Raw genomic sequence first — 17,861 nt, 5'->3', positions numbered from 1 at the left:
GCTTGTCATTATGTCTCCAGCATCTTGTCCAGTGCTTGGCAAATATTTGTCCCAAACAATGTTTTTGAATGAAAAAAAGCAAGAACAGATTTTTATTGGGATTTATTAGTTCTGAGACCCCACCCGCCAAGGAAATACGTATGGGCAAGCCCCAGAGAGCCCCTCCCTGATGGAGAGCCTTTGCAGGAAATCTTGTCAGGGACCAAACACCTTCTGGGGGTAGTCATCTCCCCCAAGATGCAAACTCAACAGGACGCACCTAGACACCACACTAACCTAGCTGCAGACTTTCTTGGTTTTTTTTGTTGTTGTTGTTGTTTTGTTTTGTTTTTTAATTCGTTCAGAGATTCGTAGGTTCAAACTGCTTTCACATACACTTCATTAACTTTCCATAAATGGAGAGATAATCAGTATACTCTCCATTCTGTACTACTGGGGAGAAAAAAGAGGTCTGAGAATTGCTCAGGGACTCAGGATGCCACAGGAAAATGGCCCACGCGGACGTCTTTAGATGGTAAGTACTCCGTCCTTGAAGTTCTAGAAGGTGCTGACTTTCTGCTCCAACTGAAGGGGCAGGACATGACAGCACGGGATTTGGGCTCCTAAGGGGACATCTCTCCCCCTGTGGCCACAGAGGCATTCCAAAGCTGTATGGCTGTAAGACCAAGAGTAAATTGTGCCAAGTGGAGATGTGGGGAGCTGGGGAGCAAATGTCCTTCGAAAGGAGCAGCCCAGCACAGCTCTGGCAGATGGCCACCTTTTGGGAATCATTCCATTTTGACAGCAAATTGGCAATCTGGGTATATAGACGAATGTCCCATTTGTTAAATATCTATACTAGTCAAAGAAATGTCTTATGTGTGGTGAGCCCAGCAGGACACCTTGTTGGGCTGGAGTTGGCTTTGGGCCACCAGTCTGCTTGCTGTCGGCCTGATAAGGTCTGGGGTCTTGCCTACATCTGGAGATCGATGGTGCTGTCCACTGCCCACTGGAATCCCCGCCCCTCGCCCTGAGGGAGCTCCTGGAACTCAGCCCTTCTGTTCTCACTGCAACTCAAGATGTCATACTTGAAGGACAGGATCTCAGGCCTTTATTTTGTCCTAGACGGCCTGAGTCAAATGTAGCAGGCATCCACATAGATAAACACTTGGCCAAGTTGACCGAGCATTTATTGGACACAAATGTGGGGCAGGTTCTAAACCTGTAGGAGCTTTCCCTTCCTCCCCACCTAGAATTCACCACATCCCCATTTGGTTGCCAACATAAGATGGTATGGTAGTAAGCACAGAGCCATCACCGGGCCACAGTCTAGGACTCAGAGCCTGGTTCTGCCATTGACTAGGCTCCACGACTTTGATCAGGTCACTAAACTGCCAGATCTTAAAGGTCAACACCCGACCACATCTGAAAGTTCCCGAGACAGCACAAGGACTTCCCCCTTTATAAAAACTGTTACTATTTAGGGGCCCCTGGGTGGCTCAGTCAGGTAAGTGTCTGCCTCTGGCTCAGGTCAGGACCTCAGGGTCCTGGAATCGAGTCCCACACTGGGCTCCCTGCTCAGCAGGGAGTCTGCTTCTCCCTCTCCCTCCACCCCTCCCCCTCCCCCGCTCACGTGTGCACGCACTCTCTCTCTCAAATAAATTTAAAAAATCTTTTTAAAAAAACCCATAAATTTAAAACAAAAACAACAACAACGACAAAAACCTGTTACTGGTTAAATGGCTTTGGACAGACAGGCAGAAGCTGAGACATCCAGAATTTAGAAAATCTGACACGGAACCAAGCAAACTCAAAAGTGGCAGCACGAGCAGCAGACTGACCTCTGAACATGAGCCTTACACAGCTTAACACCATTTTCTTTGCAAACATAAGTAAAAATAGTCTTGTTTTCTGTGAGGTGACCATTAGCCAAAAGAGCATAAATACTGGGGAACTGAAAAATATGATGAATGTGTCCTTCTCTCTGCTGGCACGTTTTCGTAACTGTAACAGAGATCTACTCATGGGAGCTCTGATTCCAAATTTCATGGAGGAATGTTTTCATGACTAAACTTCTGGAAACGAGATCCTGCCACACGGTTGATCACAGGTCAGACACTGATGCCCAGGGAGAGCCTGGGATCGCCCAGCGGCCCTATGTCCCTTCGCCTGTGGATCTCTGTCCAGCTGCCTCCCGTTCCACAGGCCTCCACGCTTTGGAAGACAGTCGAGCGAGCAAGAGCTTATTAATAATTCAGTTTCCTTTTTTCCTCAAAGACCGACACAATTGCCAATCAGAGCTCCTGCTAACTACGAGAGCCCTGTGGACAGACTGAACGGGTGTCCCACCAGCCAAAAGAGTTGTAGAAACTGACTGAGTTCTAGAAAACGCAGAAACAGGCTTGCAGACCCCACTTCTAACTTCACGGTCCCCCCAGGGGATCCAGAGGCCCCCACGAGGGGAACGACTTCTTTTGCTGCTCAAAATATAAATTGCAAATTTGGGTTGCTGCTGGCCTCCCTGGTACCCATCGGGGCGAATGTGAAAGGCTCCACAGAGCCCCTGAGAACAACCCATGGGTTATAATCGATGCACGGCTCCATGGACATACACAGTACAGTCGTTCTAACGCCGGGCTCAGAATGGAAAGCACACAGAATCAGAGATTTGGGCGGGCTGCCTGACTCTGGTTCATGGGCACTGAGTTTATCACCAATCACTCTGTGGGTTCTTTGTAAATCCTTTCTTCCATCGTACTCGCTGATGAAGCCTCCTTCACCCCCCATTCCTTGTATCTCCTTGGGCTCATGCATATGAGGTCAACTCTGGCCATCGAAGCCCCGAGAGCTAGCTACATTACAGCCTGGATCAGGTCCTTCCTCTCAAATTCACAGGTTCGAGGGCTAACCCCCGGTACCTCCCAACATGACTGTATTTTGAGACAGGGTCCCAACTGAGAAAATTCGGTTAAAATGAGGTCATACAGGGGGGCCCCCATCTGATGTGAGGAGGACACATGTGTCCTTCTAAGGAGAGGAGATTAGACACAGACACACCGAGGAAGGGCCTGGTGAGGACCCGGGGAGAAGGTGGCCATCTGCACACCGAGAAGAGAGGCCTCAGACAGAGCCAGCCCTGCCCACGCCTTGACCTCGGACTTCCAGCCTGAAGGACCGTAAATCAATAAATCTGTATTGTTTAAGCCGCCTGGTCTGTGGTACTTTGTTATGGAAACCCTAGCGAATGAATAGACCCTGGGAAGCAGACAGCACATGAAAATACCATTCAGGGATAAAAAACATCAACCCACAGACAGGTTTCCTTATTCAAAGTTGGATACCTGCTGGTCTAAGGTGACAAACAGAACGCTTGGTGTAATTTGAGAGGCAGTGGAGAAAAATTCTATCCATAACTATGGTTTGATTTTCACATAGAAATTAAGTTGCAAATATCCCCAGAAAAATGCGGGTAGGGCTCTAATTATTACCAGCAGCCTCATGGGATTCCGCGGAAGCAGTGAATGAGGTCTTCTGCTGACATCTGGCTGAGATCAACCAGGCCGTGAGGAACGGAGGCTGTCATGGGGTCGGGAGCTTGGAGAGAAAGGGAAAGGCGGAATTGGCCGTGCAAACTGGGCAGGGAGCCACGTGTCCGAGAAAGAGGAGAGGCTGAGCCCTCTCTGGGGCCGAATGCGCATGACAGGCACAGGACACGATCGACAGCTCTGCCCATGCCCACGGTGTGCACCCAGCCTCCAGTGCCCAGACAGAGAGAGGGCAGAGAGCGGATGGTTTAAGTGCCTGGGTGCCTCCCAGGGAAGGAGGCCCGGAGCTGGCCTCCTTGTCACCTCCCTCCTTGCTATGGTAAACATCACCTCAAGCAGGACCCTGCTGTACCCACAACCTCCCTTTCAATTACATCCTCGTCCGAGAAGAGCAAAGCGCTTCAGACAGCAGATGCGTTCACTGTGCTGTGCAAACCACAGACCCCGGCCTCTCTCTCTCTCTCTCTCTCTCTCTCGGAAGCCAGAATAGCCCAAGCAGGCAGGTGAACAATGGTTGTGCCCTGGCGCTCAGCACCAGGATTCCGCAGGACTGAGACCCACAGCACCTCCCTTCCCCGCCCCGGGCTCCCTGCAGACGGACCTACTCCTTTCTAGGCCACTCTTCTCACAAACCCCAATGACATGCTGCATTCTTCCTTGGACACGGAAGGAAACAAAACCATGGACACAAAATGACTTGCACAAAGCCACGGTGACGTAGGGACATGCCTACAATTTCCCTGACTGGAAGAGAAAGGAAGGAGCGTGGTAGGTACAACATCCGGACTGAACTCATGACGAAGCTGTGCTTATTACAGGAGCAAGCACAGAATCAAACATTTGCAGCAGCCAGGAGACATGCGCTCACGCACGTGTCCCTCCCAGCAGCCGGTAATGATGGGATGAAAGTTACAAATGAAGTGTCACTTGAAGAAGAAAAGATGCACTCAATGCCCTAAAAATGGGTTCACTGGGATCTTCATTCTTCCCAAGATGATAATCTTCCCAACATCTCGTTGTGGTTCTAACATGTCCCGTCTCCAGAGTCTGAAATGCAGTCTACTGACTGACCACTGGTTTTTGCAAATGGGAATCAGATAAGAGCTCCCCCCCCCATCCCTGCACACAAGGGCAGCTTTGTGGCAGTGAGCACTTAGCGGTGAGTTACAAAAGCAGAAGTTTGGATTCTCCCTTCTCTCTGCCATCTCAAGTAGATGAACGGGCACCTTGTGATGTGTTCTGGCTTTTGAGATCAGAAATGCAATAATTTCTCGGCCAACTTCATGAGACTCTTAAGAAAGGACTCTTAACACCACATACAGCGCAAACCATACATGTTATTAGTTAAAAACGAACAGCTTGCATTTGTTCTTGTAACTCCTAGATTTTCCTATGAGCCCAAAACTCAAAAGATTTAGTGGGTTGGGCCTGTTGCCTCTAGCCCTACCCCAGGCCAGCAGGGAAGGTGCTGCCTCTGGGTTGCACCAGGACCTTTGCCTCCACATGGAAACATCTGGAGAGGCATGGGTCCTGGTTCCCACAAGTCAGAGAGCGTTTTGAAGACAAGATTCCTACCCCACTCATGGCCTATGGCCAAAGCCTGGTTCATAGGATTTTCTCAACAAATCTGTCTTTCTCCAAAGGCCCAGGGTGAACAACTGTGCTGACCAGGAGGGCCTGGAGACACGCTTCCGGCATCGCGTCTGGAGTCTGCGGTTTGCAGATGAGGAAGAAGAACCCCAGAGGGGACCAGCGCTTTGTGTCGGTCATGCAGCTGGCTAGTGGCAAGGCCGGGAGGGACACCCATTTCCCGACTAAATCCTGGCATCGTTGCCATACTTTGTACCTTATCTCCAGATCCAACCTTCCTGGCTGTCTAGTTCTACACCCTGGGGATTTATTCCTGAAATTCTTTCGGTGCCCTCACATCCTGGCATTTCCCAAATGTGCAGATCTCAGAGCCTGGGTTCTGGGGGACTCCTGCCTTTTTGCTCAGCTTTGGAGGCTGCAAGCTCCAGGGTTCCCCCTTCCGCCCAGGAAACCTCCCTTGTGCCAAGGCCAGGCCATGTCCAGAAGGCCATAAGTTGAGCCCCTTCGGGGGCATCTGGATGGAGAGTCTTACATCCCTGCCCATGCCACCCCGGAGAGTCAGGGCTGTCAGCGCTCCCCCAGCACGCACGCGGCCAGCATATCCAACCAAACCTGCACCCACTGGGGCTGGGCTTTTGTTTCCCATAGGATGTAGGGGGGAAAGTGGGCAGTGTCGAGTAGAATGGCTTGGCCTAGCACAAGAGTCGGCTGAACAGCTGCCTTGCCTTCCCCACGTTATTTAAAGATTCTGTGTCTCCGTTTCCTCTTCTCCATCAACTGGAGATCACAGGTAATAACCTCTCTCGCTGCGTGGTATGAGGATGAACTAAGTTAATGCACGTGGAAGATGCAGCCTCAAGCCTGCCACACAGTAGGCGCCGGGGATATGGCCAGCTGCTCTTCATCTCCTTACCAGTCCTCACCTCAAACCAAACAATTTGTAACCCTAAACCGAGCTTCTGGTTCTCGCCCTCCACTGTGTGTTGGCATCCAATGAGCAAGCATTTTCTTTGCCTTTTCATTCTTTAGAACATTTGCATGATACCCCAACATGTAATCTAGGGAAATGGCTTATTTATATGACTAGTCTTCCTTAATTAGCTATTAGCTGAAGGATGTATCCCAAATGGCACGGCAAATTACCCTGTGTTTGAAAACAGGTTGAGCATTTCAGCGGCAACACTTTTAAATTAGGAGCAGTGGCTTAACATTAACAGTAGAGCCAATGAGTGTTGGGGCGTCCCTGCCCTGCTTGCGGGCCTCACCCTCTCGGTACCCTTTTAAGGCGAAGACCCGGAGACCAAAGGGAAGGCTGTGGATTGGCCACATTGCTTTAGAGATTACCTCTGCACTGAAATGGGAGATCGTGCTGAGGGGACGCGAGCACAGCGCTGTCCGCCTCTGAGGACCAGAACGAATGCGCCTCTTCTTCAAAGTGGGGGCGCATAGTGCACAGAGAGGTCTCACCCCGCGGTTGGAGGTGCAAAGTGGCCCGGCGGGCGCTCGCCTCTTACCACGAACTCCTCCAGAGTCTGGTAGGTCTTGCCCCGGAACTCGCAGTAGTTCTTCCTCTCCTTGCACTGCGGGCAGCACTGGCTCGTGTCGACGTGGATGCAGCGCGGGTGCAGCCGCGGGCACTCGGGCTGCGCGCACAGCGGCCCCTCCTCGGTGCACAGGCACGGGCAGGCCGAGGGGCCCGGCGCGAACTTCTCCCCGATGGCGTACACGAAGCCGCTCTCGTCCACGCAGCCCTTGCCGCGGTAGTCCGGGTACGCGTACTCCTCGGGCGGCTCCGGCGTGGGCGCGAGGTCCGGGCCGGTCGCGTCCTGGGCGGCGGCGGCCGGGGGCTCCCCCTGCGGGGTGTCCCCGCGGGGCCGGCCCTGCAGGTCCCCGGCCTTTGCGCCCCCGCCCTGGGCGGCCCAGGCCTGCTTCTGCTTGCTCCACGCCTCCCGGCCGGAGAGCCCGCGGCCGCCCTTGCTCTTCCAGTCCCGGCCGCCGCCGCCCTCGTCCCTCGCGGGGCGCCCGAGCTCGCTCACCCGCCCCGGGCCGTCCCGAGACGCGTGCTCGCGCTTCTCCTGGCCCGGCTGCTCCGGCGCCCGGGCCAGCTTCTCCAGCGGGATGCTCGGGCTGCACAGAGCCACCATCAGGCAGCAGGTGACCAGCAGGGAACTGGACAGCGCGCCAACTGCCATCGCAGTGGAGCTGGGCATCCCCTACCACGTCCCGGCGGGCGGGCGGGCGGGGAGCGCGGCCGAGGGGCGAGTCGCATTCACGGCCCGGGGGCGCGCCGCCGCCAGCCGGGAGCCGCCGTCCCTGCGGAGAGAACAGCAGCACAGCTGAGCCCCGCGGCCCGCGCGCGCCCGGCCCCCACCCGGCCCCGCGCCGCCCGGCCCCGGAGCACTCGAGAAGAACGAGCCGCACGGCGCGGGCGGGGGCGGCCTGCCCGGCGCCGCCGCCCGGCCGGCTTCCGAGACCTCACGGATGGTGGAGACGGACGTGGGAGCGAAGTCCGGGAGAGACACCGGCCCGCCGCGTGCCTCCTGCGGCCGCGGTAGGCGGTGGGGACGGCCCTGGGCGGGCGGCGGAGCCGGAGCTGCGGGAAGGCAGCGCGCCGGGCCCGAGCCCCCCTGCGAAACTCGGAGAGCGCCACATAATCCGGGAGCCCGGGATGGGCCCCCCTGGGTGCCAGCCACACTTGCCCAAACGTTACTAAATGGAGAATTCCGCAGTGGAGTTGGACTCGGAAGACCGTGCAGGAAGACAGGAGGGAAACCCTCCCCGTCTTGCCTTGGGGCGTTTGGGGAAAGGGGCGGGAGGGGGTTAACAAAGCTCCCAGGACCCCGTGATGCATCTCCAACAACTTTTTAAATGCCTCGAGTGCTGGGAGCAGACGCCGCTTCCCCGCCCTCCTCCCCAGGCCCAGAAGCACGGAAGGATGTCACCGACCACCCCCGGCGGCGGGGTCGGGGGTTCCGGAGGCTTCGGCGCCTCCACCGTCCCTCGCCCCCATCCCCACCCCCGCGTACAGCCAGCCACTCGGCGACCGGGAGCATTGATGAGAAACCCCCGCGCGGGCCGCGACGCTGGGCTCCTAATCGCTTCCACCCTGGAGGGGGTCGTAGCGGTGGAGCAGAAGTGCCCAGGCAGCACCGCGGTGGGCGGTGGGGGAGGCTGGGGATGCGGGGCGGGGGCGAGTCCCTCTCACTCTCCCCATCTCCGAAAGCCTCCATGGATCCCAAAGTTTCTGTCGCCCAAAGGGGCCAAGAGAACCCTAGACGCCGCAGGGTGCGGGCAACCCAGCTCCCTTCCCCTCGCCCTCCACCCTACCCCCTTGCCCTCCAGCCGACGCGCTACAGGGGGTCTTCACGCCCCCTAACCCGGTGAACATCCCCTCCCCCCGAGAGCTAGGACAACCTTGCCCTGTGCTCACTTACAGCCCCGGCCAGATGGACCTCGGTTCCCACCCGTATTTACAAACTCGGGGTCCGGGGAGGTCCTCCCGAGAAGTGAGAGGTGGAACGGTGCCCCGGGCGCTTCCCGGCGCGCTGGGTGCGGGCACCCCACATGCACCCTCAGCTCTGGGGGCGGGCGCCCAGCCTACATACATGAGCGCAGGGCGCGGGCCGGACGCCGGGCTCGCGGCGGGCTCGGGGGCAGCAGCAGCGGGCGCGGTTCCGGGGCGCCGGCGCCCATCCTCCGGCCGGCGGGGGACCGGCGCGGGGCGCACCGCGGCGAGCGCAGCCCCACCTGCGCGCTCCGCCCGGCGCGTGCACCCGGCTAGGGCGTCTCCGCGGGCCGGCTCCGCGCGCTGCCCAACTGGCGTCAGTGCCCGCGCCGCCCTCCGCCGCTCCGCCCCGGGTCTCGTCCCCGCGTCTACGCCGCGAAGCGCGCCCGGGGGGCCGCCCGGCTTGGCCTCGCTTTCTCCACCCCGCGGGCTCGGCTAGATCTCCGCGCCAGGCAACCGGATGCCGGGCCGCCGCGGCGCGTCGGAGGGAGAGGAGGCGCCCGGAGCGCGGCGGTGGGCGGGCGGGCGGGCGGGTGGCACCGAGGCCCGGCGTGGGAGCCCGCGCGCCCGCCTCCCGCCTCCTCCCGCCCCGCGCGCTCCCCGCTCCCTCCTCTGCGGCCCCCGCTCTCTCGCGAGGCGTCGCTGCGGCGGCCGGCGCTGCGGGGAGTCGGGGACCTCTCGCCCGCTCGCCGCCTTGCCCAAATCGCGAGACCCACCTGTCAGTCCCCCGCGCGGCCGCCTGCCCGACTCCTGCCTTGTCACTCACTCTCCACGGCACCTTTCATCCGCGCCTCCTTCTTTCCTTTATTCTTTTCTTTAATTTCTTCCTTCCTAATTGGCCCCCTCTGGCTTTCCTCCCCGTGGACGGCTTGGTTTTGCCGCCGTTGAAAAACTGAACCAAACTGTGTTCAATTTGGAATTCCAAGGCCGCGTCGGCTTAGCAGACCGTTGGGAGTTATTTTCCTCCGGATGGTCAGAAACCCAGAGGTATGGAGGAAGGAACTCATGAATACCCGGACCGCGCACTTTCTGAATCCCTGCCCGTGTCCCTCCCCATCCCTCGGCCTCCCTTGTCCTGCCTGCTCTCTCTTCCACCACAAATAGAAACATTTCGGATGAATTTTGTAAGGATGCTAAACTGTTAAGCAGAGCCCTGTGTTGTGAGGTCTTGGATTCATCCTTTGATCTTGGCCAGTGGGTGTGCTACTTTTCTTGGATTAAAGGAAAAAAAAAAAAAGTACCTGTTCACATTAACTCACCAAATGGAATTTTTATAGGCATGTGCATTCCCGGGGCAAAGTCATCTGAGAATCACTGAAAATGCAGGGGGCGAAACACCACCTCTTCCGGGCAAGGTCAGGCTCTAAGCTGGGGGACTGGAGAGCAGAGGACTTTAAGACAAATTCCTGTTCTCCCCCACCTTATTTGTTTGTATGTTTGTTCAATGATTTAAAGTGGGCTGCAGGTGGAGCCTGGAGCCCAACCATGGCTTGAACTCAAGACCCTGAGAGGAAGACCTGGGCTGAGATCAAGAGAGAGGGATGTTCAACCAACTCAGCCATCCAGGTGCCCTTCTCCCACCTCTTATCCTCAGCAAAGATGATGTACCTGTGGTTCCTGAAAAGACAAAGAAGCCACAGGAGGCAGGGAGAAGCTTATCCACACACACACAAAGTAAACAAAACAAAATTAAAAAAAAAAAAAACCCATTAAAAAAAAAAACCAACAAGGCTGGTTAGAGGGTCTCTGTTCACAATGATTTCAGACTTTCTGCCTTTGAATCCCTACTGTTTCTTCTTCCTGTCACCTCACCTCAAGTCACATGTGCCCCTGGAATGCAGCAGCCTGGCCACCTGTTAAATGTGACAATTTGTTTTGCCCGGTACCGTCAAGTCATGGCATCGGGGTAGCCCCAAGCACATGTGACAAATAATAAAACCCTAGTGATACGTGCTTGTACTTCTGGCTGAAAAATTGGTTGGGGGTCTGATTGAGGGAATCGTGATGTCTCTGTATCGATCCCGCCTCAATCACAGTTCCTGTTGAATCAGAAAGCCTTTGTCCCAGCCTCCTGGTCACAGTGGAGAGCCATGATTAGGAGACAGTGGGGCTCGCAGGAAGCAGCCTGATAAAATTAGGAGCTAATTGTGCAGCCCAGCATCCAAACCACTTTCTGTCGGATGCTCTCAGAGGTGGTGGGATGAAATGAAGGGGAAAAGCAGTTTTAGAAGGATTTCTGTCCTTCTGAATAACAATACCCAGGCAGCCTTGATTAGCTGAGAAATCCAAGGAAATATTGGGGCTTTGCAGGCATCAGAAGAATTTACAATTTATTGCATTAGCAATAATGATCCTTCCTCTCCCTCCCCCCCCACTCCCCTTTCTTCTTCTTGTGTCATTTGTCTACGGTCTCCTCGGGCTACAGATAAAGAGCAGAAAGTTTTCCAGTTAGGGAGTGAGGTGACATGGGTGTCATCTAGGCTCCACCAAGGTAGATTGGGGGACCTAGGGTGAATCACCGGGTGTCTCAGGAGCTTTGTTTTCTCACTGAGAAAAGAAAAAGGAACGAAAATCTCCAAATGGATATGAATCCCCAAAAATGCGCTGGCGCTGTGGCCTATTTCTGGCCCCTTGTCCGGTGAACCCAGTCTGTTCCGTCCATGTTTCCTTCTGGGCGCCCGAGGTAACCCGCCAGCAGGAGCACCGCCCCGCTCAGCAGGGAGTCTGAGAGCCAGTGCCCATCCTGAGCAGCGGAGAGAGGAGGCTGGTTCCAGGCCAAGATCTAGGTTGACTCCTGAGTCCTCTCTTCTATTTTAAATAAGACTATGACAGAGTTTTTTATGTCTACGATGACATATGACCATCCTCTCCCAGCGAGACTTGGTTTCTGTCTCTGTGACAGGCAGGTGACTTTCTCGGAGCTGCTGTGTAGCTGCACCCACCTCCGAAACAGGGGCTCCTGGAGCTGCTCCTGATTCATTTTTCTGTGCCTAGTCTAGGGCCTCAGTGACTCAAATAAGGAGGGAGGGAAAGAATGACGGATGGATGGATGGAAGGGAGGGAGAGGGCAAGAGAGGAATGGAAGGAAGGAAGATCAAGAAGATATGCGGGAGCAAGGGGAGAAAAATCTTCGAGGAACACACTCATCCCTCACGCAATGCTGGGCACGGGCAGACGCATCTCATTCACTTCCATTCCACGCTCCTAAGTCTTGGGGGCGCCGTTACTATCTTCCATTTTGCCGGTGGGAAACCATACCTCAACGAGGTGGTGAGTTCACTAAGGTCAGGGCTAACAGGGCTAGAGCCGAGCTGACACCGAAACCTCAGACTCTTGTCCTGGGGCCGCAAGACCGGTGGTCTCCAGGGGGGAGGCGCTGTGCCAGTCACTTACTGTACTTAACACATCGTTCCTCCCCGCTCCGCTATTCGGCCGCTCCCATGGGACTGCGCACACACTGCGCCCTACACCCCCGGGGTGCAGAGAAGCCCTGGGACATGGAAGTGACTAGACCAGGCTGTGGACGCCAGACGTCAGTTGCTGGCACTCTCACGCGTTTACCTGTTTAAAACTATGACAGGAGCTCAGCTGACCTTTGCCTAGAAATGCAGGAGCAAACTGAGGGAGGATAACTTGATGAACAGCCTCTCAGACCTAGAGGAGGAGTGAGGAAACAGGAAAAGGGAAAACTGCCAAAACCAGAAGCTGTCAGCCTTCATCGGTCGGGGTTAGGAGGAGTGAAAACCGCTTCCATCCGAAATCAGGGCGGGGCAGGACTTCCGTGGTCCAGACAGAAGTGGACCACTCGTTCAACCCGAGGAGTGGGAGAAGCCACCTTTGGCCCCCTGATGGCTCCTTATGGATGTGCCCTGAGCAAGCCCTGGCTGTTCAGGGAGCCAACAATTAAAGTTCTGCTCTGGACTGGGCTAGTAGACAACAGAGGCAACTGCTCCATTCCTGCTTACCCTTTGATCCATGCCTGGGCGGGAGAGTCACTGCTCTCTGGTGCAGCCGGTGGCCCCGGCTGCCTGATTACAAAGCACTGTGGAGGTTCCTCCCTTCTTGTTATGCCAAAAGTCAGAAGCATCTGTTCAGACCATCGAGTGTATGACTCACAGATATTCTTCTCAAATCAGTGGCAAAACTGCGTTCCTTGAAAGGAGGTTTCCAGGGATCTGTTGTTTATACACTCTAAAGTCAACCGCCACATTAACATCACAGACCACATACACACTGGCCAATAAGAAAGTTTCAGAAGCAATCATTAGGAGACAGGGACCCACCGGAGTGCATTGGCCTGAGGCAACAGGTGATGAGGTCAGGTGTGTGGGATCCTACTGGCACATTCTGTGGGCATCTTATGAGCCCTGGGAGGAGAGGGCCTGCATGCACCCAGTACTAGTGAAAAGCATTCAGTTGCATTACTTAAGGTTTCCTCCTTCTAGACAGTTCCAAAGGAGGAAGTCTGTGGCAGGTGCTAGATGCCACGGGAATTCAGGGCAGGATTTCCCTGGGGTTGGTGAAGAGAATCTGGAATTCTCCTCTGGGGCACTTCTGATTCAAGGTGTGTTTTCTCCTGACGGCTTCTCTGGCCCATCATCATCCCGGAGTCAGCACCTGGCCCAGCTATGGCACAACCATAGGCCTAGCATTATCTATATGCTGCTCCCAGGGCCCCCAAAGTGGGCCACGCAGGACATGCCTTGCTGGGCTGAGCGTGGCTGATCGCAGTGTGAGAGGGCGGGTGTGTGCAGGTGGACTGAGAACAGAAATGGGTGGTACATGCAGACTGGTGGAGAGTCAGGCCACGTGTCTTCCTGGGATGACTTCTCCCCCAGGCCCCAAGCTGGTTGGCTTCTGGAACCTTCCATGGTATATACTAAGGGGACTTTAAAGCAGCCTAGGGCATCTCAATGTTCCCCGATGTCATCAGCCACTCTAGTGACAGAGCTCTGATGGGGAGCTACAGGAGTGAGTTCTGGAAACGGTCAGGTGGGGACATTGCTTGGGGCTGGGAGGCTGGCTGGGCCTCAGACATGAGCAAGGGCTCCAGTGCGAAGCGCGGGCCCATTGTCATGAGGGGTTGCTTCCCTGCCCCAAACTCCTTCTGTAGAAACTGAACATGGGACCGCCCGGGCATCTGGGACTAGTGTGGACATGAGCATGCGTGAGTCATAATACATCTGTGGAGGGACAGTGGGAATCCAAGTGGGAAGGACAGGCTGTTCAGGACACGGTCACAGGTCGGCACTTAAACCAGGACAAACCAGGGCCCCAGGGTAGTGAGGAAAGTGCGTAACGGGTTCACCACCCTACAGTGACGTATGGCCACGGCTGAACGGGGTTTTCCTGCACACAGAGCCTTCCATGGAATCCACCTGTTCTGGCCTCCCGGGGCGGGCGGGGGTGGGGGGTGATCGGGGCCTGTGAGCAGACAGGGCCGCCACCACATTGCTGGAGAGGCCTCCAGCAGCCTTTTGTTCCCCTCCCAAATCTACAGTCCTCAGCATTTGTAAGATGATGTTGCATATGCTGATTTGATCATCTCTCTCTCCCCCCATGCCCCAACCTCCTTACCCTAAGTCACTTCTGTATTTCCCGCATCTCGCTTCTACGGCGGTGTCTGTAGCTCGCAGATGAGCTGTGGCAAGCGTTTATCAAATGAATTAAGGAAGAAGCTCCAACAACAGGACACGAAGTGCGTTTTGAGATCTGTCTTGCCTCCGTCCCCTGCTCCTGCCCCACCCCCACGCTATGCTTGACCTTGAAGACAGTCCGCAAGTGCCCTGAGTGCTCCCAGGCTCCCAGTCTTCTCCCTCTGATCCAAGAACATACAAGTTACGCTTTATCTCTAGCTGTGAAAAGACACTCCTGTCTTTTAGCGCCAGACGGGAGGAGGCCTGACATTTCCCCACCGTCCTGGGCCAAGAAGAATTCTGTTCTATACTTTCTCCACCCTGGTCATACTCTACTCTCCTCCAGCACTCGAGGAAGAGGTCCTTTGAAGCTTTGACTGAGGGTTGAGGGATTCAACTCCCGGTCCCCACTGCTGGTCATGAAGAGGTGTCCACCCGAATCGGCCATAGGTACTGACTCCCTGTTACCTACTTGCGGAGTTGGTCTCAGGGAATGAGCCACTTACATCAAGATATTCAACGTGGCCCACGAGTCTGGTGATCCTCGTTCTATCTTCCTGCAAACTAACTCACCAGCCAACATTTGTTTCGTCTAGAGGTTTCCTGAGTGCAGCTTGGCGGCTCACCGTCAAGATTGGGACTTTTCAAAAAGCACACCATGGCTCGTTTGCTTCTGGGTTGAAGCTAATTTGCTAATTAGTATTTTTGGAGTAAAGTTTTTCAAATTGTTACAAAGTTTTTCAAATTGTTACCATAGGGACCAAAGGCAGGCTGTCCCTCCATGTGCCACTTTGATAAAAGTTATATAAGAGACCATTATTCAAGGACACCGAGACCCTCCTCTGCCCCCTCAAAGCAAGAAATAAATCTCTCACGTGGAAGGCACTACCCTGCACCAGAAGGCAGAGAGACATCCTTAGCACCGGAGAAAAGAAATTTAGAGCCCCGAAGGCTATTTACCTAACCCTTGTTATTTTTCACTAATTTATCTCCCCAGCTGGAATTCCTCACCGACTGAAGCTTTCAAAGTTAAGTTTTTCTTGTTCTGTCACTTCCTCGTAGATTTATGGTCTTTTTGTCCAAAAAGTATGAAAACTGCCTGCCTTAGTCATTTCTTGAGGTTCTGACTTCAGTATTAGACACACATAATAAAAGTTTGGTTTCTTCTCCTGCAAATCTGTCCCATGTAAATTTAATTCTTGGTCCATCCGGAAAATCTTGAAGGGTAGAAGAAGAGTTTTTCTTTCCCTTCATTCAGTCCATACTGGCATTCAAATCATACTTCTCCCTCCTGCCCCAAAGATACTGTTACTATTTATTCATTTGACGTTTACTTATTCGTGCTCATAGTTATTTTACTGGAGCTCCTGGGCAGGTAAATAGATACAGCTCTTTCCATGACTATAGAAATAAAACTGTTTGAAGCCCATTGCCCGGTTTTCTTTTTTCTGGTAACAAACTCTAACCTGATTTTCCTCTAGAGGACCAAGCCCTAGCCCACTTCTCAGCCACCTGCTTCTCAGGAAGAGCTGTCGGATGGGTACTGGTCTGGGCAGTAGTGCAGTCCCTGGGCCACAGTGGGAGATCAGGGACGCTCTGGCTGTCTTAGTGAGGACTGAGAGTCACACTTGAACCATCTGAAAACAGAAGGTTTTTCTCTTTCCCACTGGACTTGAGTCTTTTTTTTTTTTTTTAAAGATTTTTATTTATGCATTTGAGAAAGAGAGAGCAGGAACATGGGGGAGGGGCATCAGGAGAGAGAGAAGCAGATTCCCCGCTAAGCAGGGAGCCTGATGCGGGGCTCAATCCCATAACCCTGGGATCCTGACCTGAGCCGAAGGCAGACGCCTAACTGATTGAGCCCAGAAGCCATTGGACGAGTCTTACAACAATTAAGGCCAGATCAGCTGGGGGCTTTGGAAGTCGTAGGTTCTACCCTAAATGGAGCCAGCAAAGAAGAAAACCAAAGCAAGAAAAGAGGACAAATTAAATCCTCAAAATGTTTATGCGAGATCCTCATGGCCTCAAGAAGTCTCCACCTGTGGTCTCCACTAGCCAAAGCCAATGTCTTTCTCTTTTGCCCTGGGGTGGGGGGGGCGGGTGAGGGGGGGGAGTTTGGACTGGAATTTCTATCACTTGCAAATGCAAAAGGCGTGGCAAATAAAATAGCTCACTGATTGAATTCAGTAATATTCCAATTCAAAGGGCAGCCCCAAACATATCTGCAGACCCCCCAAATCCCACCACAATGGTCAGACTGTAAATGGCTTCAGCCCCATCCTCGGCAGCCTCCAAAATGCCCCCTCGCTTGGCAGTTAAGCCCGGGCTTCCTTTTGCACAAGAATTCCTTTCATGCGGTTCCAGCAATCTGCCTCTGTACGCTCAGAGGCAGAACTGTTCCCGAATTGTGCGAAGAGTCACCCTTGCCAGCTCTGCTACATTTTTTTTTTCCCCCCTGGCAGCCCCAGCATCCAATCAAGATTTCTGGATCCTTTCCAGTTATAACACCATATAGAAATACTCAGCATTTCCCAGCCCTGAATAATGTATCGATCCCTTTAAAAGGAGAAAATATTCTCACAGACCCCCAATGTTTACTTACATTCTTTTTCTTGTAATCCCACTTAAATATATGCAAACATAAAACCCTCCAGACTCTTCGGCTTACAGCTTTTAAGCAACGATAAAAATGAATTTACAGATCAGATAGAAAAGAAACTCTAAAACCAATGAAACTGAAGCGGACCCCCTCCAGTTAAGGGGACAGAAGAGAGGGACGGCGGCTCACAGCGTGGAGGCTCGTGTCCTCAGCTACCGCGGTTCTTTTGAGCTCAGTATCATGACAAGACGCGGGCCTCGTGGCGGCCGGGTTCTCCAGCACGTTTCTCTGTTCAGACTCCTTCCAAGCTCCACGAGCATGGCTTCTTACAAAGTCACTGGCCTCTGCTGGACACAGCCACACGTGTTTGTAAAGACTCGCTGCTGTTCTTTATGAAGTCGGCCAGGGTTACAGCTGTAGCAAGCGTGGTAATCTGCAAGCTCGTGGATAGACGTGAGTTGCAGGAAACGAAATCCCATCACGCTCCTCCGTCTCCTCTATTAAGGTCCTCATCGGAAGGTCGGCCCGTACGCTGTGGTTTCTAACCAACTATATCGGGGACCTGCTTTATATACAACGCACTGCACGGATTTTATTTACTTGGGTGAGTGTTGGCGAGGTATATGCGGGTATGGCCAGCACCCCCTCAAGATAGCCATGATCGCCGCTCACTTTCTGCTCCGCTGAACCTTATCAGACTGTCCACCCTGTCTGTCCTTCACTCGCCACCCCCAGGGAGCCGCTTTCATTCTGCTGGGTAGACACTTCCCATACTGGGCATCCTGGAGTACCGCAGAGCCTTCTGGAACTCGATCTGTCACTCACTGGGATGTTTTCAAGACGCCTACCTGTGTGACGTGTCCTGGAAGATGGGTTGGTTTTCCCATTCACCCACTAATGGACATTTGGGCTGTTTCTGGCGTTTAGAATAACAGCCAATATGATCATTCAAGTTCAAGTCTTTTTGTGAATATAGATTTCCATTTTTCTGAGAGGGAGAATTGATG

At 54.1% G+C, this 17,861-nt stretch overlaps 1 protein-coding gene across 1 annotated transcript in view; it reads right to left on the bottom strand.

The window, feature by feature from the left end:
- Window positions 1–7,324, bottom strand: part of VWC2 (von Willebrand factor C domain containing 2) — a gene marked incomplete at both ends in the record, with an annotated part of 95,272 nt that extends 87,948 nt beyond the window's left edge. Inside the window, one exon of the mRNA XM_080818827.1 lies at window positions 6,629–7,324. Coding sequence (XP_080674953.1) covers window positions 6,629–7,324 — 696 coding nt within the window. The remainder of the gene's footprint in view (window positions 1–6,628) is intronic.
- Window positions 7,325–17,861: the final 10,537 nt, after the last annotated feature.

The sequence above is a fragment of the Martes martes genome, assembly GCF_963455335.1.
Source record: "Martes martes genome assembly, chromosome: 11".
NCBI lineage: Eukaryota > Metazoa > Chordata > Mammalia > Carnivora > Mustelidae > Martes > Martes martes.
This window is presented reverse-complemented; position numbering and strand designations above follow the sequence as displayed.